The 25961-nt window shown below is 40.1% G+C and overlaps 1 protein-coding gene across 2 annotated transcripts in view; it reads right to left on the minus strand.

Annotated features, from left to right (window-relative positions):
• The window catches only part of dnah5 (dynein, axonemal, heavy chain 5), a 184869-nt gene that overhangs the window by 105114 nt on the left and 53794 nt on the right, over nt 1–25961 (minus strand). For both annotated transcript variants that reach the window (XM_067392512.1, XM_067392504.1), the window contains 17 exons: nt 17275–17513; nt 16314–16554; nt 15986–16185; nt 15526–15679; nt 14711–14874; nt 14340–14496; nt 13481–13693; nt 13171–13395; nt 12494–12666; nt 11806–11984; nt 9192–9379; nt 5195–5389; nt 3765–3899; nt 3557–3664; nt 3310–3463; nt 3027–3173; nt 1624–1865 (listed from right to left, as the gene is read on the minus strand). In XM_067392512.1, coding sequence (XP_067248613.1) covers nt 1624–1865; nt 3027–3173; nt 3310–3463; nt 3557–3664; nt 3765–3899; nt 5195–5389; nt 9192–9379; nt 11806–11984; nt 12494–12666; nt 13171–13395; nt 13481–13693; nt 14340–14496; nt 14711–14874; nt 15526–15679; nt 15986–16185; nt 16314–16554; nt 17275–17513 — 3114 coding nt within the window. The remainder of the gene's footprint in view (nt 1–1623; nt 1866–3026; nt 3174–3309; nt 3464–3556; nt 3665–3764; nt 3900–5194; nt 5390–9191; nt 9380–11805; nt 11985–12493; nt 12667–13170; nt 13396–13480; nt 13694–14339; nt 14497–14710; nt 14875–15525; nt 15680–15985; nt 16186–16313; nt 16555–17274; nt 17514–25961) is intronic.

Genomic DNA, 25961 nt, shown 5'->3' on the forward strand with positions numbered 1-25961 from the left:
TTGTCCTACTTCTCTATCTTTCTCTGGCTCACCTCCTCATCTACTCTTCATGCACTGAACAGTTGAACACTTTGAAGTCTGTTATAAAGACAGAGAGAAATCCCTTGGGGATTTTAGACTTCATTAATTCAGAGTGGAGTAAAAGGAATAACTGGCAGAGCCACTGGTTTCTACATTCATGGTTCTGTAGATGCCTTTTTTTCACTTTTATTATGCAAATGTGAAGGGAAACATTGTAGATTCTGGTTGTTCTCTTCAAACTTGGTTAATGTACCTAATTTATGTAACACAAAAAGGAAAATGTTTTCATAATTTACTCACCCTCATGGTATTCCTATTCTCAAGACTTTCATTCAACTTCGAAATACAAATGAATACAAACTGATTTCTGTCCCTCCATTCTCCCAAAACTTTAACGCTTCAGCTGTTTAATCCAAGTCTTCTGAAGAGGCATAATAATTTTATATGATAAAAAAAATTAAAGTAGGCTTTTATTCACATTTAAACATTCATCAATGCACATACAAAAAGCATATTAAATATGGCAAGCAAATCTTAATCTTAAGTCTTGGTTGGTGCATGCGAACAAATGAGGTTTGTCACGTAAGCATGTGTGAGATTCCACAGCAACCACTGACGTTTGTTCTCGTGTGTCAGGTTAATATGGTTGACCTGACATTGAAAATATTTGATGTTCACTATGTATGTGCGTTGATTAATGTTTATATGTGAATAAAAGCATAAATTAAATCTTTGAAACAACATGAGGGTGAGTAAATGATGAAAGAATTTGTATTTTTGCATGAACTAACCCTTCAAGTTAAACACAGAGAATATTCAGAAAAAAAAATAGACAGCTTAACAGAATAGTTCACTCAAATATTCTGCCAACAATTGCTCGCCCTCATTTTGTTTGAAATCCACATGATTCCAAATTTTTTGATATCCAAGGAATATATATATATATATATATATATATATATATATATATATATATATTCCTTGGAATTATGCGTTCCTATGGCAACACTATCAACGCCTAAATTAATCTGCAGTGGTGTTGAACACAAAAGAAGATATTTTGAAGAATGTTGGTAACCAAACAGTTGATGGGCCCCACTGACTTCCATATTATGGGGGAAAAATACTATGAAAGTCAATGGGACCCATGAACTGTTTGGTTACCGACATTCTTCAAAATATCTTCTTATGTGTTCTACAGAAGAAAGAAATTCATACAGGTCTGGAACAATTTGAGGGTGAGTAAATGATGACAGACAAATTTTTGGAAGAACTATACCTTTAATGAATATTAGCTGGTTATTTAAAATGATTTGAAATTAAATCAATATTCAGGGATTTAACTGACAAGTAGTGTAGAGCCTACTGTATTGTTCATGCCTACTAGTATACAATACTAGAATACTTGTATTCAAACTAATACTCTAACGAGAGTTACTGACATGTCGTTGCAAATTAATGAGAGTTAGTTTATATATAGTTACAAAATTACATATAGTTGATGTCTAAAGTGGACTGTCAATATAAAGTGTAATGCTGAAATTATCTAAATATATAATACCTAAAAATAGTATCATTCAGTACTAGTTTGTCATCACCCACCTCCAAAATAGGGCTCCAATTAAGGACAGAAGAGCTCATAAACACCATTCCATTACGGGACACTGTGGCCGGGGAGGCGTTATCGATGTTGTGTGGCTCAAATACAATCTTACAGTTGGGAGCCATTGGGATGCGGTCACCATTGGCCAATGTCAGTGTGCGGTTATCATCCAGGACTGAGTTTAGGTTTTCAATCCATATAGCATCAACTGGCCCATCAAGAACAATCCATATGTGTTCCCCTGAACACAAACCATGAAGTACAAATGAGAAATGAAATAAAATACGGATACAAAGCATAATGGCGTGGCTTCCATCAATCAATATGATCAGTGATTGACATTTGACATCTTATGGCTGACAGCTTTGCCCATTAGTGTCTAAAGCCCTATTTAATGTCTGTTCATTGATTTAAAAAGCTCAGTCGATAAGTTTCAGCATGTTGTTTCCATTTAAATGAAACATTCTCTTTCATGTGTTATAGATCTCACTGCCTTTTTCGTAAAGGGGATAGTACACTCTTGGCTGTTTGAGAGGTTTTTCCAACCACTTTGGAAACCATCAGCTTTCTTACTCAACTGACCAGACAAAAAAAGGCCTGAGGGGCTCTACTGACATATATTAAAACATTTGCTCCCTCAAAAAAAAAAAGTGTTTTTCAGACGAGACATGCTAAGTATGCTTAATAGTTTTAATGGTTGATGCTTTAGTTACTTTGATATATCTAATAATCCAGACTGTCCTCCAAAAAACAACAACAACCCTATAGGTCATTTTTCAAGCACTTTATCATGACATATATTTATGTTTTAAAGTCATGCACCCTCTAGCTAGCGTAAAAATAATGATCACATGATTGCATATTGTTATATATTGCAAGGCACTGCCAATTGAGCTACACAAAACCCAAAATATGATAACAGACAAAAGGGAACAATGCATTAAAATGAAACTGTCCTGTTGTCAATAGGGGCACAACTTTAGCAAACGCTCCTATGGGTCGTATTTCAGGGAAGTGACAAACGACCTATATAGGCATATTGGTTGGAGAACATGTTGCAATAATCACAGGAAAAAGCTTGGTAACACTTTATTTTACAGTGTCCTTGTTACAGTGTTGTTATAGTAAAAACAGTAAATTATACTTAATTACATGCAACTAACTCTAAACCAAACCCTAATCATAATTACTTAATTGAATAATTACACTGTAACAAGGACACCTTAAAATAAAGTGGAACCAAAGCTTCCACTGCTTATGTATATATATATATATATATATATATATATATATATATATATATATATATATATATATATATATATATATACATAAGCAGTGGAAGCTATAAATATATATATATATATTTTTTTTTTTTTTTTTTTTCCAACAGGTGATCTACCTTTCTTTGCTCTGAGTGTTTTCCTCCAGAGAGTGGAAAAGATTCCATCAGTCCAGTCGTTGGTTGCCACATCGAGTCGACCAAACATTTGAGGTGCAGTTATAGCTTTAGGGTTCATACGCATCTCTCTGTGAGGTTGGCCACAATCTAAACATGCATTTACAGTCAAAATCACACAATAATTAAAAATGTTTACTATTTACATCACAAATGAAATGGTGATGGTGCCCTTGTCCACTGTAACATTATGGCCTAGTTTTTGTGGCTAATGTCTAATTCTCACCGGTCATGGCCTTCATTAGTGTATGGATGCAGGTTGTTTTTCCTGCTCCACTGGGTCCTAGTGCCATCATCCCATGACGAACTCTTTGAGTCTCATATAGCTGAATGACCTTTAACCTCCATGGTGGGTGATTGATAAGACCAGCCTCAGTTACCTAGTAGAATAATAAAGATATAAATCTCTCTTTTGATTCCCAGTGCTCAACCAAATAAATGTTCAGATTCATATATGATCATTTTTTTCCAACCTGTTTGTCTATGGCTGATTCCAGATGAGGGTATCCTGCTTTATCCAACTGAATTCCAGGGAAAAGATCTTCGATCAAACTCAGGAACAATGGCTCATCCTCATCAATCTTAAAGGACAAGTGTCATTCCATTGTTATGACAGATGCTTTTGTAGATGCAGATGCAGTCATGTGAGAAAACTGTCTGTATGTGCGCTGACACTCTTACCAATTTGGACAGGTTCATGTCTCGCAGAACTCTCATGACAATAGTAGACTCTGTGTCATTAGGATTAGCCCGTTTTGCGGCACCAAGAGTGCGCAGAACAGACAGAATATTGCGCAGGCCGAAGTCATAGTGGACCTAGAAGTGAAAAGGAAACACAGCTCAGCAAGACAAAAAAAGTTATAAAGGTTAAAAACCCAATATAGATCTATGTTAAGTCACCTGAAATTGCTGAAAATTTTCTTTCATCCCTGATTTAAGTCAAGTCACCTTTATTTACAGAATAATGATTAACTGATACAAACAGAGTTCAATTCTGCTATAAAGCAGCTCTTAAAAGATAATAGTAGTTTATAGGCTTGCTAAATAAGTAAGGAACAATTAACAATGGGAATACTTGCGGTCACAACACAGTGGCTGTTACACCTTGGGTGTGCATTATTTTTCTAATACTGTAATTCAATGGCCCCAGAGTCAATCATTCTGCTTATACTACACTGTAAGAACTAACAGTTAAATGTACAAAATAAAAAATGAGTTAACTGCACTCTTGTGTTCCTGAAAGTATTATATTACTGAACAAGTTTTGAAAAATTTGAAGTCACCATTATGGAGATCGGTAGCAGCAGCATCTCTACTAACAGCAGAGCTGTAAGGTTAATTACCTTGATACTGAGAAATGTCGTAGTTTTGCAGATTCAAAACTGTACTGTAGCCTATGTGTTTGAATGGGAGAGAGAATGTAATAAAGTGAGTGTGCTTTTCATAGATAATAAACCGTAATTTTATGGAGAAAACAATTTTATCCTTTTGTTAAAAAAAATATCCTTTTGTTCATTATATTCATTTGCCTGGTGTCTTTGTGGGTTTTGGTTCATTTGCTGTTGTAAGCTGTAAGTACATTAGAAATAACTAAAATCATTTGGCGAAGTTATATGGAACTATAATGCGTCCAAGACCTGCCTTAGTTGTGGAAGTACCTTAGCTGTACCTTAGCTGTGCATTTACTGGAAAATAATAGCACACCTTGTCAACCAACAAGAATCAAGCTTTCAACAGTATAATATACTTTTTACACATGCACTTGAAGACCTTAAAGTGACTGAACCCAAATAATCACACAATTTTAGTTTGAAACTGACCCTTTGTTCAGCTTGGTTACCACTGTTTCTGTTACATATACTTTATTTCACAGTACACACTTCTCAAGATGTATATAAAAATTTTTAATCAAGATAAAAAAAATAAATAAAAAAAAATATGTGCATCCCTGGGTACCTTGTGCTATTATCAGCAAAGTTCCTCAGCAACACTTTACTGTATTTTCTAGTATTTTCTGTAAATCTAGTTCACAATGAGTGGGGAAGAACTGACTGGAAAATCAGAATATCTGATTATAAGTCATGTAGTACATTGTTACTAATGATAGTCACCTGTTTAGAGAGCTGCTCCTCACACAGTTTGTACAGAGTGAAGAATTTCCTGGCCAGCTCAATATTGTCAATGAAGCCACAGCTTGCCAGTTTCACTCTGATAATGATCTGTCTGTCAGGAACCATCATCGCCACTGAGCGGAAGTTAATTTTCAGATTCTCTGGAAGTTCCTGTCTTCCTGCGTATCCAGGATTCTGTACAATAAAAAAGAGAGAAAATAACAACCTACTGTATATTAGGGGTTGCACCAACTAGTCAACTAGTCGACTTTAATGCTCTGCCATGACTCTTGACATAGCTTGACATAGACTAGTCAGTCGCTGGTCCTTTAGAGCGTGCAACAGCATAAGGAATCTTTGAAGTCCACATTTACGCTCCATTTCCAAAATGACAAATAAATGCATACTCTGCAAGCACTCCACAAGACGTGTGATTATACCATCTGGATGCTCGAAATTGAACGGGACACGTCCCCCCTACATTTCAAAATCTAAGTTTTGTCCCCCTCACTATTTCCCAATGTCAGATTTTGCTTTGTATTGCCTGCCCATCTCTGCCGATTTCAGAGTCTCCAAATTAATCCATTCTGCAACTTTTAAATGCATAATTAAATTTTTAAAAACGAAATTATAGGCTTAAGTGCAGGTTCCGAAAGTTGGTCGTTTTGTCGCTATGGTTACACACACACACATACACACACGCACGCACCGTAAATTGCGCTCTTTTATATGGCAAAAGTGGGAGACAGAGCAAAATAAGTAGATTAGCACCAATTAAGTTTTCGTGCACTATATTCAAAGTCATCTGAAGCCATTCCATAGCTTCATGTGAGGGACAGAAAAAAAAAATCATCGATAAGTTCACGGTCAGAAACTCGTCTTCACTCCGCTACAGCTGTCAATCATTCAGCATTTAAACAGCGCGTCGCGTTCGTTAACGACAGTCAGCACGGTAAAACTCTCCAATATGATATATTCCCATTATAATACTTGATATGTAGATAAAGAGCTGTGGATTTGCATAAAATGACTTTATCTTGCTGGAGTTTATTGTTGTTTCTGAACGATGTCATCATTCTGGCTACAGGATGTCTGTTAGATCGCACAACACAAGGACTATGAATTCGTGTCACACGCACAATAACTGGAATTTAAAAATGAAAGAAACATATGATTAATAAACTGTTAGATACAGTCAGATGTACACAGGGATTCTCTTTGTACCGTGAACTTTTCAATGCGCAGCACAACTGCGCGCTCTGACTCGATATTGCTTCAAGCGCATCATTCTGCACCCGGGATGTGCATTAGCGTTTTTTTTTTTTTTTTGCTGTTTTGAAGCGTTTCATATTATCATGGTTTTGCACACTGAAAGATTATTAATAGCCTATTTTGTTCTGTCGTATCTATAGCTTGTTGCCCCATTAAAAAGCTGCACAATACATTTAAAATAAGCGTATTTTAATGTTACATTAATATAAATATATAATTATTTACATATAAATCTAATTTCATAATACAAATAGTAATTTTAAACTTTTTATTAACATTTGGATTTATAAAATTACTGTGCAAAGTTTTTAGGCTAGAATATTTTTTGCTGCTGAATTATATACTCGCCTAGTTTACTTATTTATTTATTGGTCAGCTTATGAATATATTTTTATTCATTCGTTATTTTTCTCTATAATGAGATATTGTGTTTAGTGCATTCTGGATTGGTTAACAAATCAAAGATACAGGCTCCCACTACTAAATTAATTCAACAAAGGTAACCTCTTTTGCTACATATTTTTAATGGTTTAAATGTATACTCTACATGTTTGACCACTTATGAACTATCATTTAGCCTACTACATGCTGTGTACGTGACTAATGTGCCCTACCATCACCAATAAATAAATTACTTTTAGAGCACAAAATTGTTTACAAGAGAACAAATCTCTTTATTGATCTAGTCACGTATTTTTGCTCTCAGAATACACCAGATGTATGCATTTAAATTTAAAATGTACAAAATTTTCCTCCGGGGGGGCATGCCCCAAGAGGAACTGATGTCCACCCACCACAGTCTCACAAAATACTGTGGGAAACACTGCAATCCGTTCCCAAAAGTAATTAGAAATTAGCATTTAAGTGCTTTATATATATATATATATATATATATATATATATATATATAATCCGGGGAATGTCCCGGATTTTCCACGAACCGCCCTGGCATTTACTGTCCCCCCCCAGGTTCAAAAACGCTCCTACGCCGAGATTGCACGTATTAAACAGCTTATTTAAACAGCGCGGAAATGTATTGTCAACACAGTTCTGTTATTTCTCAATAAAATAGCTTAGAAACTGAAAAGATCTAGCATATATTTCTTAGTAACTAAAACCCACAGCTTCACTTTTAGTAGATAGATCCTGCCAGGTAGAATTGATTCACACACGCAATTGGTCTCTCACTAATGCATTCATATAAATCTAATCCTTATTGTGTTACTTCGCCTGTATCTGATTTAGAACGGGCAGGAATCTGTGGAAAAATACCGACCCAAAGACAAAAGAACTGATAATAATGAGCTGTTATGTAGGAGCAATAGCCATGTGGGCAGAACTGTGACTTATAGCTGTGCCATAGCAAGGCAACGTGTTCGAGACTCAGCTGTCAGCTCATGGTTCAGGCTTATTTGTTCATTAATGACGTCATCAGCGACAAGTCGACATCGACTTGACTTTCATCACACTTTAAAAAATCTGAAGTCGTTCAACCCCTACTGTATATTATTTGTGTTATGGTTAGGATGAAACTGTAACCTTTCATTTCATTGGGTCTTGTCTCATGTAAGTCAGATTTCCACATAGTCTTTCAGATTTATCTATAAATAATTGTATCCGCAATATGTTCCACTTGTTTCATATATAATGAAAAATAATTAAACTTTATTAAGAGTAAATGGTGTCACATTGTACTGTATCTAATCTGCCCTTTTTTAATGGTAAAATGCATGGTAACACATGGCTTTAGTGGTTTATTGCTTTTATAAAGTTCAACATATTGCTGGAAACGACAGTATGTTAAGAAAAAGACAGACAAATAAAACATTGCAACTTGGCACATTAATATAGAATACAGCGGTCCCACTTTATAATAGGTGGCATTAACTACTAAGTACTTACTTTTAAATTAATCATTTGATACAATGCACCTATTGTGTACAAACATGTTTTTACATTGAACTTGTATTTTAAAAATACCTGCATCCAATTACATCTGTAATTAGTTTTAGTAATTACATTTATAATTACACTATTGACCCATCCCTTACACCTTAAACCACACTTAAACCAACCCATAACACCAAACCTGTCCCTAACTTTACCCGTATCCACCTCAATAGCAACAAAAGTGTTTTGCAATACAATATTGTGGCGACCAGGGCGGGCGAGAGCCGTGAGGGAACGGCGTGAGGCCGGTGGCGCGAGTGTTAATGAGCTTCACCTGGGAGGCGCACCGGCCTTGAGTCCCTCATGGAGGAGCTCCGGGAGCATAAAAGGAGGAGCGACTACAGTGAAGGACGAGAGAGGACCAGGCCTGGACTTTATGTTATGTTTTATTATGCTTGTGTGGCATTACTTTCGTTTTGTTCTTTGTTTATTTTACATCAAAGTTAAGTTGAACGTTCACCAGTTCCCGCCTCCTTCTTCCCACAACTACTAACCGTGTTACAAATATGAACACAATAAGAACGTTAAACTTATTGTTTGATGTAAGTACATGGTAGTTAAGGCCACCTAATATAAAGTGCGACCAATACAGCTATATAGATGTGAGGTCACAGGTGTGTGTATTAGCTTCAGTGTTACTGTAAAAGAATGTGCAAACTACTGCAATACATTTCATGTCTACCTTTTATGAGTTCCTAGCACCTAAGTGTTAAAGAAACTGTAAAATCTCTGTGAGATGTGATATTTCAAAGAAGATATAAATGCACCAGCTCACCATCGTGAGGAAGATGCCAAACTCAGGGTTCATCTCTACATTATCTCCATCAGTAAAGATGAAGTTCTTGCGCCGTTCTTTCTTGCAGGTAAGCACAATGGCAATTTGTTGAGCCGCCACTGAGAGCACCGGCAGGTCGATACGGTTAAACTCATCAAAACATCCCCAGGAGCCAGACTGAGCAAGACCTAAAAATGGAAAAATAAATAAATAAATAAAATAAATAAAATCATCCCCAAGTATGCAAAAAGCAAAACATGAACACTATGATTAAATTACAAAATCAAAGCAATGGGTTTCTCATGTTTAATTTCACACATCATATCATCCAAAGATTGTTTGTTATAAGTAATGAATTAGGGATGATTGCTTACAGAGATCACACATTGTAAGGCATATATTCTATTTTGGTTTTGTTTTCACTCTGTTTGCTCTGTTCCTCTTAGCCTGAATTCCTAGTTTGTTTCCCTGGCTGTTAGTTAGTTTCCACGCGCCTGTTTCTGTTCTCCCTGATTATGTTCCCTATGTATTTAAGCCTTAAGTTCTTTCTGTTCAGTGTCCAGTATCCTCTATGTTATGTGGCTGTGTTTACGATTAGCTCCTGCAATCTCCTGAGTATTCTGTTATTGGTTTAATAAGATCATTTTTGTTTCTCAACTCCTACTTCATGTGCGTCATTACAGCCACCATGACAGAATATCGGACCCAGAAAAGATTTTTGGTTTTGGTTTTTTCTTTCTTCCCTCCTGAGAAATGAACCTACCTGCCATTCAACTGCTCTGCCTCAAGCAGAAGGACCATTCGCTGGAGGACCACACTAGAGATTAGTTGTATTTGACATTCCTCACTCACTATCCGGACAGCTCGCTCTGCATTTTTTGCACCACCAGCCTTAGCGAGCAAGTCCAAGTCCAAGGCACGCCTCTGAGGGAACAGTCCTTGAGATGATTTCGCCACATTTGTGGAGTGGGTGCTGGTAAATAATGGATCAGCTTTCACAATCTGCCCAGAGGAGGACATCACCAGCCCTACTCCGGACACAGAGCCGAGCTAGCCATCACCCCGCTGCACGGATATAATGCCAGAGCCCACCACAGACAGAAAGCCCAAGCTTGCGCCAAAGAAAAGGACTGAGCCAACCATTGCCCCGGAACATGAGCCCCACTTTGAGTCTGACCTGGTGTGTGAGTTGGTAACATCATGTGCCGCCGTGAGAGTACTAGTGGAGTTTGAGGGAATGAAGGAAGACCATGCCTACACTCCCACCACTGGGGGTGGGCTGCTGATGACCTGTGCAGTTTATTATTAAATGGAAGAAGACGTGTTACTAGTTCTTCCATCTCCACTGGTCCCATCCAGCACAAAGTGTCCCCGCTGGTTCTGTCCAGCTAAAAGTCTCCTGTGCTCCTGCTGATTCCACCCAGCTCAAAGTTTCCTGTGCCCCCGCTGGTTCCACATAGTACAAAGTCTCCTGTGCCCCTGCTGGTACCGCCCAGCTTGAAGTTTTCTGTGCCCATGCTGGTTCCGCCCAGCTCAAAGTCTCTTGTGTATACGGAGTTCCCGCCCAGCCTCACCTCTCCAGCATCCTCTTCCAAAATTAGCCAGTTACTCACCCCACCCCTGCTAGTTCCTTTCAGCCCCTTGATTCCTCCTCTGACACCAATTGATTGTGTGGATTTGTTTTGGGTCTTCTGGTCTCCAGTTCCACCCAGTCAAGAGGATGCCCTGGCTCTTCCTCCAGCTGTCAATCTCATCACTCTACCTTGGCCTGTCAACCTGTCAGCTCCTCCTTGGCTCCTCCCTCCCTTGGATACACCTGCCTCCACAGGGCTTCCTCTTCCTTTTGGCTCCGCCTTTGTCAGATGTCACCCTGTCTGCGCCATGGACATACAGGCCTTCAGCTACGATTTGTCCCTCCACCCTTTTGGCTCCATCGGCTTCTGCCTCTGGCTCCTTCTTGGTCCTCAGTCCCACCGGCTCTGCCTCAGTTCTTTGACCCCATGGCTCCAACTCGGACACTCGTCACTGCAGCTTCACCTCAGCCTTCCAGGGCCATCGGTGTTGTCCGGTCTCGCTGGCTATTCATCTACATCAGACGTCAATTGCCCCCCTGGAGTCTTCAAACAAGTCTCCACCATGGCTCTTCCCTCCCTCGACTCTGCTGTGGGCCATCATCCTGGTTGCGCTCTGGGTTCCTGCCTGGCTACTCCTGCTCCTGGGTCCTCCCACCATCAGCACCATCCTGGTTTCTCCTGCTACATCTCCTCTTGTTTCCTGCCCTTCTCTAGCCCCTCATCCTCCTCCAGAGTGTACTTAGTGTATACTGTAAAGTGTATATTCTGTTATGTTATGTTCTGTTTTAGTTTCATTTTCACTCGGTTCCTTTGCTCTGTTCCTGTTTGCCTGAGTTCCTAGTTAGTTTCCCTGGCTGTTAATTAGCATCATTGCAGCCATCGTGACATGTATTGTCATTATAATTATATATATAATTATATATATATATATATATATATATATATATATATATATATAACATGGATATGCTTTAATTTAACTTGCAAGAATAAAGCAACATTTGTTTTTATAATGTGCATTGAGCACATATGAATGGCACCTTTGAATATTCTGCCCAAGCCTCTGAAGTCCATCTGGTCAGAGCAGTTAAATACCACCACATATTTGCCCAGACAGCGGCCCATGTCCTTAGTGGTTTCCGTCTTTCCTGTTCCCGCTGGCCCGGCTGGGGCTCCACCCATGCTCATTCCTAGAGCTTGAGCTAAAGTAATGTAGCATCTGGGAAATATATTGAAAATTACTTTAAAATCATGCAGTTATGATTTTAGGAAAGAAAAATAACATATGCACTGCAAAGAAAAATATTTAAATTGGAAAAAAAAAGAAAAAAAAATTATATATATATATATATTATATATATATATATTAGTAATGATAATCTAAAGTTATTCGCCATTGTTAATAATTTCACTTATGAAAAACATCCAAACACATTACAGTAATAATTTTGGGGAATATATGCTTAATTATCATGAAAAAATAAAAAAAATAAAAATAAATAAATAATAATAATAAAAAATAAAAACACAATGGTCCTAATCTTCATTTTCTTTATTCATAATATAATTTCTTATGTTCATCCTTATGTTGGGCTTTTGTATTATTTTGTTCTGGGCAGAATTTATAATTGTTCAATTTATGAAAAATCACTTCTGCTTTGTAATTATACATAAATAGCCCCACAGTAAGAAAATAGAGGCAAAAAAGCTTGTAATTGCTAGCAGCACCTGTCAGTGAGAGGAGTGATGACCAGCCTGTCGGTGCAGCCTAGAAACTCATTCTGATACACGAAAGCCACATCAGTGATGTTGATCATCATCTTATCAGAGTCCTCATTGAAGTAAAAGCGACATTGCTTCAGCCATTCAAAGTCTGTAGGGCTTTTGATGTGCAAACGACACTGTGTGACAAGAACAGAAATTCCACTGAGATTAGTTTTTGCTGGGTGTTTTTTTTTTTTTTTTTTTTTTTTTTTGAGTTGTCTCAAAGGGATGTACAAGAATGCTTAAAACTCTCTGTGGGATGTGACACTCAGTAATTTGGCATTCAGTCATGAGATATGAAAACATCCATCCTTGCCAGTTGGCTTATCCAAATTATAAGAAAGCTGATTAAAGTTAAAAAAATTAAGAAACAAACCATATTAAACCCAAAGTTGACTGCAAGGGTAATTTGGGTGCCTGTCATTAGCTTAATGATTAACTTTAAAAAATTAGGTTTGTTTACCAAAGGATAATAAAGTTCTAAAATCCTAAAATACAGAACTCAAATGCAACTACCAACAATGTTGAGACTGAGAGTTTATTAGAATAATAATGAGGCAGGATCTTAAATTTTTAAGTTTTTACTGGGCAACTATATAGCATATATTATATAAACTGGATGAACAAATTCTGGCACTCACCAAATCATCAAAGATGTCCCTCTGGTGTACGTGAATGGTGATTAGAGTTTCATACTTGGTCCGTTCAACAGCTCCAAGGTCCTTTGTGGTCATGTCAATTAAATTGTTGAGGAGCTCAAGAAAAAACTGGTTGGTTTTAGCCATGATCTTACGGTCATATCTGGCATTGCTCAAAGCATCCTCAGAATCCTTTGTCCAGATCATCTGGATTCCTAGTAAACCAACCTAAACCACAGAAACCAGTAGTATGGTTTATATACTATATTTTTTGATCTGCTACAAATTGTATCAATGTCATTATTTTGAATACCTGAGCAGGAAAGGAGTCCAAAAATTCGATCAACTCAAAACCAGAGTCTTGAATGGCAAGTGCAGCCTGACGGATGACAAGGTGCAAAGACCTCTGGGATTCTTTCAGTAGTGCATTAAGCCAGACCTCCACATTGCCCTCCGCTACGACAGGCCTGTCCAGCTCAAGTGTCTCACCCTCTCGTGATGATATTGCCAGAATCTTATCATACATCTAAAAGCAAATCCAGTGTTGGTTATTTTTGAAAAGCAGATATTTTCAAGTAAATGTTTAAAAAATAATGATCTTGATATATCAAATTATGGCTCATATAGCATGAAAAAGGAAAACATAGAGCTCATACTCGAGGTGGAAACAAACATCTCAAATTTATTCAGGGGCCCAAATTAAGCAAAAATATGGTGCATATTTATGTTGCCCTAAAGTAAGAAATTCTAATAGCTTGTAATATTACTCAAAAGCCTGATGGATTATATTTGATACTCACATTTTAACATGATGTTTCTCAAAAAATATATGGATAATCAAGTAAGCCTAAGTTACTTCAGTACAGTGTTTATCTTGAAATATTACAATATAACAATATAAAAGTTGTTCTTTTTTACTTTATAAAAATGTATATTGATTTCACAGCAAAAAAGAGACGTGTACCATGACATGAAAAGGGATAAAGCGTTAGAATTAGATTAAAATGCCTTTTATTGGCTAAAAAGTACAAACTATCAATCAGACAGACAACAGTAGACATGTAGTAGATTGTGTGCATCAGCAAAGTTTTGATCATGTTGATAATTTACATGCCTAAGAAATGTGCATATCAAATATGAAAGTAGGCTTTATAGGTTAAAGTAGTGATCACCTTTTCATGGAAGCGGACACATTTGATGTTGTCAAAGATGTTGAGCAGATGAGCCTGGATGGTGTGCGAATCAGATGCTTGGCCCAAAATCTCCAGCAGTGCAGGATCTGATACAAAGAAGAAACGTGGAAACAGCAAACGCTTTTTCTCCAGATACCTGTAAAGCAGAAGACAAGCTTAAAATTAGCTGCACTATAAAGAGCAGTCAAAACTTGGCAAACTTGTTTATCACAGATTTTTTTCCCCCAACTCAACCTAGTTGTGTCACCTGTGACAAAAGAACTACAAAGTTCATCTTGCTAAAGAAACTAACTATAAAACTGCTGAATCCTGATATAAGGACTTGACTGATAAACAGATGTGTGATGTACCCTGTGAGAGATTTTTGACACATCTCCAGCTGTTCCAGCAGGTGAGGCAGCAACTGACCCATAGTCTCATCTCCCACACACGACTGGACTACATTGGGCATCTCATGAGCTCGAGTCATGATTTTCACCCAGGATTTATCAATGTTGGAGAAGCGCTTTGCCTCCTAAAAGAGAAGGTTTCACTTAAATTTGTTAAAAATTTCACAGTAAATATTTAACTCCAGGAAAACATTTGTGGTATCTGTAATTTCACAAAACAAAACATCTGTAGTATCTGTGGTAACAAAGCAAAACAAAAGACAGGTTATAAAATGGAGATTCTAAAAAATAAAAATCATATGATCTTAAAGCAAAAATTATGTATTTAATTGTAATGACATTATTTCAAATGTAAAGTACATTTATAAAGTACAGTTTTAAGTATATGATTATAAGACATTTCTTACATTTTTCTGTTTTGGCAAGAAATATGATGGACATATCATTGTAAGATTTATCTAAAAAAATGTCTTGTAACATTTTTATAAACGTGTAATACATAATAATATTAATAAATGTCCAACACAACCAAGGCAAATGTTTCACTAAGCAGAAAACTAAACAATATTATTCATAAAAATAAACATATTTACTGTATATTGGGTAGTTGTAAATATGTACCAATACATTGAGCTATAATGCTCATAAAATCAAAATGTGTCATGAGCATGCCATGTTCACCCACTCTTTTCCCCATTGTTTCTTCACTTTAAACAAAATGGGCAAAAACTATGTGTCAGTGTATGGGGGTAAGACTGAATTACTGATATTATTACTTTTGGCAGCTGTTTGGCTATGTCTCCACCAACAAAAACAGCCTCAAGGTAAATCCAGAGGTTTTGTACAGTCATCCAGTTCTCAATGATATCTGTTGTGTTGGAGAGGTTCTGAACCCACTTCTGGATCTGGGCTTTGAACGGTGTGTTGTATCTACAGAGATATAAGACACAAGGTCGGGTGCATTAGAGGATATGCTAAATAACTGTCCTGATTCATTCCATTTGATTTGCCTATTCTTTATTAAGTGTACTACATTAAGTTACAACATGTACATTTAAATGTAAGTCAATTTGCAAAATTCATGAGTGATTTTTTTTTTTTTTTTTTTTTTTATCAATTCATGATTAAATCATTCATTTTCACAGGAATAAGTAAATAACACAATACAAGAAGTTACAAAAACTGCATGGATAGTAGCATTTTGTAAAGAAATTAATTGTTTATCTAACGGCTCACCTGTTACTCATAAGGGAACCAAGCACCATCAGGCTGTCCTCCATGTTAGTAATGATCTCAGATGTACTGTCTCCTCTCAAAAGGAGCTCGCCTCTGGTTTTAAAGTGAGCAAAGGTAAAGGTCTTGTTGTCCCATTCCGAAATTACTTGCTTGAGTTTCTGCTCGATGTCACGCTCCTTCACAGCACTGATACAGATATCCTGCTCAAATGGATTGTAACAGTTATGATTCAAATTCTTTACTAATTCCTCTCTAAAAATGGAGAACTTTAAGGCCAAAACTACAATCTAATCTATCTATATCTATTGAATTAAAAACTAATTCTGACCTCGATTTCTTCTTTGTACTTCAGCAGTGGGGCTTCCATGATGTTACGGAGCTTGAAGTTATCAGTTTCAACCTCAAAGGTGTGACCTGTAACCTCAGTAATCCTCTTCCAGTGGCGTGTCATCATTGCTTTGTTAGTCATTAGATCAAGCAGGGGGCAGCACTCACTAAATTCGTCAATAGTTTTTTTCAAATCCAGAAATGCCTGCCACTCTTTCAGGGCCCGTGGCAGCTTACGACACCTACAAAAAAAATAAAATAAATAAATAAATAAATAAATAAATGATATATATATATATATATATATATATATATATATATATATATATATATATATGTGTGAAATCAGACACAGTGAACACAGTGACACAGTGAACTTTAAATCACATAAATTTTATATATATATATATATATATATATATATATATATATATATATATATATATATATATATATATAAATATATATATATATATAATTTATGTGATTTAAAGTTCACTGTGTCTGATTTCACATTTAAAGATTTACTATTAAAAGATTTATTATTAAAATATAATTTATTATTAGCTTTGTAAAATGTTGTCCGTATATGTTGACTGCATATAAAGTAAATCTTGCTGACTGCATATAACTTTTTCTGTAAACTATAAAGATGTTCATACCTACTCTATTGAACTCAAGTATCCTTTAAATTGTATCAGACAGAAAACTCTCCCTCCATTCATCCTATTATTCTGAAATGATTATTGCATTACACTGGTACTTGCTCCAGCTGACTTTAATTTAAGTCCTTGACAGGCATGGAGAATGAATCTATTCTCTGAGAAGCTTCTGCGATTACCCAGAACAGCCCCGCACAATTGAAATCCCCTGGTGCCTTCATGCTTTTCAATGTAACTTATTACATGACTGCCAGAGAGAGGGTCTTCAGAAATTTAGTTTGACTTCTGTAACCTTCTCACCTCGTCTGAAAGTCAAGAAGTTCATTGTTGATTCTGTCAATGTGGATGTCGGCCCATGAGATGTCATAGTAGCCATTCACTGTATCAATGACACTGTTGTAGAGTCCATAGAGCTTTTGGAGAAGAGTCAACTGCTTCCTGATCTCAAGCAGCTGAGGATGCTGGGTAACAGGTAGGCCAAAGAGTTCCTCCCCACCTGTGTATGTGATGTACTTGCGGAACAGGTTGTCAAAGCGATTCTGTGAAATGCCAGATCATTTTAAAATAAATCATCAAACCAATGATTAATGTATATGTAGGGTACAATGTGGCAAAAGGAACACTGGAGTAAAAGGCACTTTGGATTTTATTTTCCTCTGAACCACTAGATGGCACAAAAACTTACCGCAGCTCTTTCCAAAACATTCACTTTTCATGATGCACATGAAAATTTGGCTGATACTTGACGTGATCGTGGACAGCAGATCTGTGCTAATTTGGTCTAATTTGATTTGATGTAAAATGTAGATTTAAGTAGCAAAAGATAATCGCTAAAATTACTGAACATATTTTGAGACAAGGGTTTTCTAAATGATATTCAGTTCCATTTCCAAATGGAACTCAATGCTGCATAAAACACGGTAGGGGAACATCTCCACAGGAACTGGTGTCTGAAACACATATCCAATCTCGGCAATATCATATTGACCAGCGACAGCCCATGACATCATAACAATGTAACCCGCATGTATAAAAGGGGTGTCCAATCAACATGGCATCTGCTTATCGTCTTCAGGGACTGTCTTGTGTAAAGAAATATCTGGCAAAATAAAATGCACAGAGAGGATTTGTGTCCTCGCTATTTGACACTAGATCACACACATGAGCTGTGCGTCCTCTGTCTGGGGAAGAGCAAGCATGGTAAGTTCTTGATGGAGCTGCCTATGCAAACTGTGAGCGCGCTCCTTTAAGAGGATAGAGAGGGTGAGACCTTGTGGCCGCAGGTCGAACTGTTTTAGGTCTGTGCCCGGTTGCATAAAGCACCTTAAGTGTAATTTTCCCTTAAGATCACCCTTATGTTTCCCTTAAACTTAAGGGTGTTGCAGAAAATAACCGTTAAGTGTTACTTAAGGGTTTCTTTAGGCGAAACGTCATAAACCCTTAAGAATTTCCCTTAAGTATATATTTTTCACTTAAGTAATGCGTAAGTGTTGCATAAAGCCCCTTAACCTTCATTTCCCTAAGTATATCGTAAGGTTCGTAAAACTTCACCTTAAGTGTTACACAGAGTGAGCAGGATCAATCCAAGTCGTATAACGTGCCACGATCGGCCGCTTTATATGATAGACAAATTGTACTTTAGCGGTTTATTCACATAAACATTGATGAAATATAACATATCTTATTATCTTATATGGTCAACGGAAGCGCAAACGTGCGTGCATCACACGCAAAAACAAACCTCATTGGTTCTTGCGCGCACATTTGAGCTTCCGACACAGCCGTAATCATATGGATGTCTTTCAATAAACGGACATAAATGATGAGAGAATATTAAAAATATCTTTATTTGTTATCAAAAGATGAATGAAAGTCTTATGGGTTTGGAACGACATGAGGGTGTCAGGGTGAGTGAATGACGGCAGAAATCTCAATTTTGAGTAAACAATCAATTTGAGTTTCTCGTCTCTTTCATATTTGGTTTTCTTTTTTGTTTTCCTTATCCATATTATGTTGTTTTCTGTGAAAACTTACCACGATACGTATTAACAAATAACGTGTCCATGGCAACAGTAGAATTTTTTAACGGCAAAACCTGGGATGCTGTCGTTAAACACTTAACGGTTTCCCTTACCTAAGAGAACAGTTTAAGAGATTATATGCAACACCCTTAAGTCATTCCCTTAGTTAAGGGGAAATCACGCCTTAAGTGTCATACTTAAGGGAAAAACTTAAGGTGCTTTATGCAACCGGGCACTGGTTACTATTTAAATACTAAAGTATTTCTTTTAGACCACTGTTCCCTGTGTAGGTTTTGTGGAAGGAATATGGGTATGTGTCAATGCTTCCGGCTAATTATCATAATAATAATGATAATAATAATAAATGTTATTATTCAGCACTTTTCTTGCAAAAAAATAATAAAGGGAGTGGACATTGACACTGAAAGCTCAGACTCTGCCATCTAAGCCTCTTATCTCGCTTAGATGGCAGGGCATACGCAGCAGCGGGTCAAGCTGGTGCTGCTCTGCACACAATGGCTGTGTGGCAGACGCACCAGGCTGAACTGCTGAGCGACTTAGACCTGCGGCATTCAAGACATGCATGCTGCTAGGTTTGAGTCCTCAACCAGATAGGTTGGGCCGTGGACGGGACCAGAAGGCTCCGTTCTTCAACCACAGGCGCTTCTTACATCAGGCATGTGGCTGTTGGTCTGCTTTTGGCTTTGACAGTGAGAAGATCCTTTCAGGCTTGTAAGAGTGAGGACACCATGTTTCTATGGTGGAGGTCGCCACCCTATGGCCGCAGGTGGAATGGTTATCAGGTCTTGTATCTATTTGAAATAATAATGTATTTCTTTAGACCTCTGTTCCCTGTGTAGGATGTGCTTGGGCATTCATCTAAATTAGGAAGGACGTTTTTATTTTTATTGTATCTATTGTAAAAATATAATAATTAGGGCCCTGAAGTTCCATGTTGGTTGACTAGTACAATTTTTTAGAGAGAAAGAAGTACCATTTGGGTCTTCTTTGGTAAGAGTGTTGGTTTTTGCTTATTGTATGTTCTCTGGTGAGACCACACTCCTTTGTTTTTCTCTTTATTAGTGAGTAAGCTGGCCTCCTCCCACTTGAGAGGGGATTTGAGGCCGCTGCTCTGTTTCAGGCTGGCCCTCTTCAGGCCGCCTTGATAGCCACCTCAGGGTATAGTAGTTTGTCTCCTCTCCTATAGGTTTGGAGGGATGCTTTTGCAAAGAGACAAACACTTTGACTTCAGATTAAATGTCTAGTGTTGGCCCACGGGGCCACCTGATATTGTTACCTGGTTAGCGTCACTCATCCTAAGATTAATTTAGGATAGCTAAGGATTTTTGGTATTCTTTAGCCACCTTAGCGGTGTCATTTGATTTTGACCCCTCTCAGCTGAGAGTTGCTGTTTAGAGGCTGCTGCTCTGAGGAGCACTAGGTAGATCTATGTGCTATGGGCTGGCCCTCACCCGGGCCACCCTGATAGCTCGCCTAGGATAGTACTAGGGATAGTGAAGGTAGTCTGTTTTACATTCCAGCTCTGACCCCTCATTAGTGAGTGTAGGTTCCCTTTTGTATCCCTAGTGCTGGCCGCCTCTCATTTAAGAGTTGTTTGGCCAAGGCCCGCCCCCCTTCTACATGGTGCACATTGGTGTAGGGGCAGAATAGATGGTTCCTTTTTCTATTGTGATTAGTAATGCTTGCTGCGGCCTGCATTTTGGAAGTTGAGCTCAGGTAGGCCCTCACTAGGCTCCTCTTAAGCCCGCTGAACTAGCATTCAGAAATTGTGTCGAGTGTGGGTGGTTTTTCTATGGAAAGCCCCTATTCCCCTGGGGCTGAGTACAGATATTATTTATGTCATGATGGAGTCTTTGTGGTTGGCCTCCACCCTGTAGTTTCTCAGGGTTAGGCAGATAGTACTACCTTGTAAACAAGGTGTTTTCTGAGTGCTTCGCTTATAGCTCTGTTATCTGCTCTGCACCATTGTGGCTCAGTTCGAGCAGTATTTGACCTTCACTGCGGGCTGGTCATTTAGTACGCTCCCTTGCTCAGCATTGCCACGAGCTGACGCCCGTGTTCATCTAGAGTAGTAGGCGCAGGTGGGCCTCCTCTAGGGCATGTTAGCGTATGTTTGTACTCCCCTTGCTTAAAGGGTAAAAAGTGCTTTGACTGAGTACACCGCTCATTGACAATGTGGTAGGTCCCAGGCATTGTTGAATAGTAAACTATCTCTGCTGCTAGACTCGCTATAGGGTAGTAGGCCCTAACAGGCCTCCTCTCACAGTGAGTTCCCACCATGCTGGGCCCCTAGCAGCCAGCACTTGTTAGGCCTCCCTGTTAGCAGCCCCAGTAAATGGGTTTTCTGGTAGCTATTTCTTATGCCGTCAGATAGTAAGTCTTAGCAGGCTTCTCTGTGGTCAGCCCCATTAGTGTGGATGTTGTAGCAACAAGACATGCTCCGGGTAGCTGGCCTTAACTGGGCCTCCCTGTGAGCGAGTCCCCAGCACTTTGGTATGTGAAAGCTCAGCTAGCAATGATTTGCTTTTAAATAAGTAGGCCTTAAGAGGCCTCTCTGTGAGTGAGCTGCCTTTTGTGTGGGTATTATTTAGAATGGTTTAGCCACTTAAAACTGGCTACCAGGCAGTCAGCCTTGATGGGCCGCCCTGGAGGCTAGTCCCCGGCAGTAGTGGACTTCAGATTGCAGGCCTTACCAAGCCTCTCTGAGGATGAGTCCCCAGCAGTGTGGGCATCTGGCATCCAGCTGTTGCTTGTTTTCAGTTTGTTGGCATTAGCAGGCTGCTCTGGAAGACAGCAGGCCTCCCTGTGGGCGAGCCCAAGGTTGTAGGTGTTGGACAGCTAGCTAGCTATTTGCTATCAGGCTGCTGGCCATAGCAGCTAGTTTTCAGGCAACAGGCCTTCACAGGCCTCTCTGAGAGCCAGCCACTAATGAATAGGTGTATGGAAGCTAGCGATGGCCACAGTCAGTCACGTTCGCCATTGAGATGCGTGGCCATAGTAGGCCCCAATTTTGAGGTGAATTTCCCACAGTGTGGTTACTTCTCCAGTCTAGACTTGATACCAGTTGGTTGGCCAGCAGCTGGGTCCCCAGCAGCTGGGTATTGGTCAGCAGGGTCTTGTTATCAGGTGGTTGGCCTTCAGGCCTCCCTGAGACTGCACGCCTCTGCGTGTTGCTGGCTTGGCTAACCGTTTTTTCACCTTTGTTTCTAGTTTATAGCCTGGTCGACCTGATAGGTCGAGCTGGTACTCTCTTTGCTCTGAGATTGGGCTTGAGTACTTAGCTTCCTAAGTCTGGTCAGTGGTTGAAGGCTTCTTTCAAAGCCTCCCAGTTAGATCAGCTCTTAGGCTGTGAGCATTCCCCTTGCGAGGGTTCCTATAGAGTGCATGGCCTCCTTAGCGCCTTAAAACATAGGTGCTTTGTAGATCCTAGGATCGAGCAGAGTAACTCTCCTCAATTGCAAGGGTCGATAGCACTTCACTGAGTCCTGCTCTCCAGGATGCCCATCTCTAAGATCCAGTCTGAGTTGGTCTACTGCCCTTTCTGCAGTCCCTCTTTCTGGATGTCTCTTCATGAGACTTCTGTGTCTAGAGGAAACAGACAGGTTGTTGGCAGACTAGGTTACTAGTTCAGCTAGAAGCCAGATCAGCCTCTCTGGTGGCATTCAGGGTTGATTGTGTTGAACTAGCTGGATTGAACTTGTCACTGCCATGCGTGGCACGCACTCCCCTCAGCATGGCGGTATGGGTATATCATTCCTCTAGCATGTTTTATGCAGAGTTGAGTTCCCTTTCTGTCCCTGAGGACAGAGAATGAGACGCTGCGTCTCTTAGCCATGCCTTGGGGCCCACCTGCTTACAGTCCCTTCAGACAATAAGCGGATGACATATTCTTCTTCAGAAAATTAGAATCTGGCGACACGCTGACATGGCATCCATTTATGGTTTCAGTGACATACTATGCTACATCGCAACATCATCATGCTCAGCCAATCGCCGATTGGCATGTATAAACACATACTTCAGGCACTGGCTCACATGGAGAGTTCCATCCCCTCACATATGTAACCTGAGGCATAAAAAAATTATACTTTGTACCAACTGAATTTTTATTTATTTTTTTATTTATTTAAAGCCGAACGTATTTGTTTTTCTCATATTTATGGCCATATTCCAGGAGGACAAATCCAAGATTCATGAGGCTCAAATTATGAAGAATGGTTTAGTGGGAGCATGAAGAATCATTTTCACACATAAATTGGCACCTCTGTGTCCAGACCTTAAAGGTGCCCTAGAATCAAAAATTTAGTTCAGTACATGGAAATGACATACAGTGAGTCTGAAAAACCATTGTTTCCTCCTTCTTGTGTAAATTTCATTTGTTTAAAAGACCTCAGAAGAACAGGCGAATCTCAACATAACACCGACTGTTACGTAACAGTCGGGAACATTAATATGTACGCCCCCAATATTTGCATATTATTTAAACAAAATAGTTTATTTTAATTTTTCTATGGAGTGTTATTTGCTTCTAGGCAAACTGAACAAAACAGGTTTAAACCAGAAACGTCTCAGGTTACAGATGTAACCCTGGTTCCCTGAGTAGGGAACGAGACGCTGCGTGGTAACGCATTGGGAACCTTCTGCGTGATGTCGTCACTGAAGCACTCATGTATCTAACCAATCGCGTAGCGAGACGTCAGAGATGGGTGACGTCACGGACCAGGAAACTATAAAGCATACCCGGATGCAGAGCACGCTAGCTTCTGGATAAGTCTGAGACAAATGCTCGCAAGTATGCAGGGGGTACGGCAAGAGACGCAGCGTCTCGTTCCCTACTCAGGGAACCAGGGTTACATCTGTAACCTGAGACGTTCCCTTTTGTGGGAACTGTCGACGCTGCGTGGTAACGCATTGGGAACGCTATCCCAACTGTGCCGTAGCGGCAAATACTTGCCAGGTTATCTTGGCAGAACTGATTACCCCGGAGTGGAGCCGACATCAAGGTTATAAAACCTTACAAACGTGTGCTGACATGACCAGCCAGCCGCGTCACAAATGTCACCGATGGAGACACCTGACATCAAAGCTTTTGATGCCGCCATACCCCACGTAGAATGGGCACGGACATTCAGAGGAGAAGGCTGTCCGGCCGCATCATATGCAAGTGCAGGAATGCTTTCACCATTCCTGGAGCAAATTTAAGGTATGAGGGAGCAACTGACAGTGCTTGTAAATCTCCTATCCTTTTCAGAGAAGTAATAGCAAGTAGAAAAATAGAGTGAGGAACCTCTCAGGAACCTCCTCTATTGGTTCAAAGGGCGCCTCGGCCAACCCTTGTAAAACCACGGCCAGGTCCCAGGCCGGAACCCTTGTGCGCACTGGAGGCCTCAACCTCAGTGTGCCACGGAGGAAGCGAGTGACCAGGGGGTCTCGACCCACCGAAAGGCCACCTACAAGGGGAATATGAAAGGCAGATATAGCCGCAACGTAAACCTTTAACGTTGAAGGGGATAGGCCCTCCGAGAACTTTTCTTGGAGAAATGTAAGCACGTGGCTAATAGAGGCGTGGACAGGGTCCACATTAATACGTCTGCACCAGGCAGAGAACAGATTCCACTTGTATAAATAAAGCTTCCTCGTGGCGGGAGCTCTGGAGTTTAATATGGTCTCCACAACCTCGGTTGGGAGACCAGCATCTACGAACCTGGCCCCCTCAGAGGCCAGGCCCATAGTTTCCATAATTCTGGGCGGGGGTGTATTATCCGGCCGCCCGCTTGTGACAGGAGGTCCTGTCTGAGGGGAAGCTCCATTGGGGAGGCGTCTAGTAGGGACACTAGGTCCGAGAACCATATTCTGGTTGGCCAAAAGGGAGCCACCAGTATTAGGCTGACCCCCTCCCGGCGTACTTTCTCCAGAACTCCCGGGAGCAAGGCGATCGGGGGAAATGCATACAGACGCCGCCTCGGCCACGTCTGTACCATGGCATCCAGCCCCAGAGGTGCTGGATGGGTGAGGGAGTACCAGAGTGGACACTGGGTTGACTCTCCCGAAGCAAATAGGTCGACTTCCGCTCGACCGAAATTTTTCCATAGGAGATCCACCACTTCTGGGTGAAGTCTCCACTCCCCGGGCCTCGGGCCCTGCCTCGACAGGGCGTCTGCTCCCATATTTTGGCGCCCTGGGATGTAAGCTGCTGTCAGGGAGAGCAGCTTCCCTTGGGCCCACAGGAGGATCTGACGGGCCAAGTAATAAAGTTGGCGAGACCGCAAACCCCCCTAATGATTTATATAGGCGACCACAGCAGTGTTGTCCGTGCGGACCAACACATGATGGCCTCTCAGGTCTGGGAGAAAGTGTTTCAATGCCAGAAACACCGCCATCATCTCCAGCCGATTTATGTGCCAGGAGAGCTGATGGACCTCCCATGAGCCCTGAGCTGGACGGCCACTCATGATCGCCCCCCAGCCCGTGAGGGAAGCATCAGTCGTAAGCATTACGCGACGACCAGAAGTCCCCAGCACGGGTCCCTGGGACAGGAACCAAGGATCTTTCCACATGACCAGAGCACGAAGGCATCGTCGTGAGACTTTGATCATGCAAAGAGGATTTCCCCTCGGGGAGAATCCCCTGGTCCTGAGCCACCACTGTAAGGGTCTCATGTGCAGGAGGCCAAAAGGTATCACGTTGGACGCAGCTGCCATCAGACCCAACAGCCTCTGGAACTGTTTTACAGTGAGTGACTGGCCTAACTTCACCCCTTTCATAGCCATAAGAATGGCACTCACCCGAGCGGGAGACAGATGTGCCCGCATCGTGGTGGAGTCCCAGACTACCCCCAGATAAGTGATAGTTTGAACCAGAACTAGCACACTCTTTTTTGCGTTGAGCCTCAGCCCAAGCCTCTCCATGTGACGCAGAACAACATCTCGATGCTGGACTGCCAGT

Source organism: Chanodichthys erythropterus, chromosome 2, assembly GCF_024489055.1.
Source record: "Chanodichthys erythropterus isolate Z2021 chromosome 2, ASM2448905v1, whole genome shotgun sequence".
Taxonomy (NCBI): domain Eukaryota; kingdom Metazoa; phylum Chordata; class Actinopteri; order Cypriniformes; family Xenocyprididae; genus Chanodichthys; species Chanodichthys erythropterus.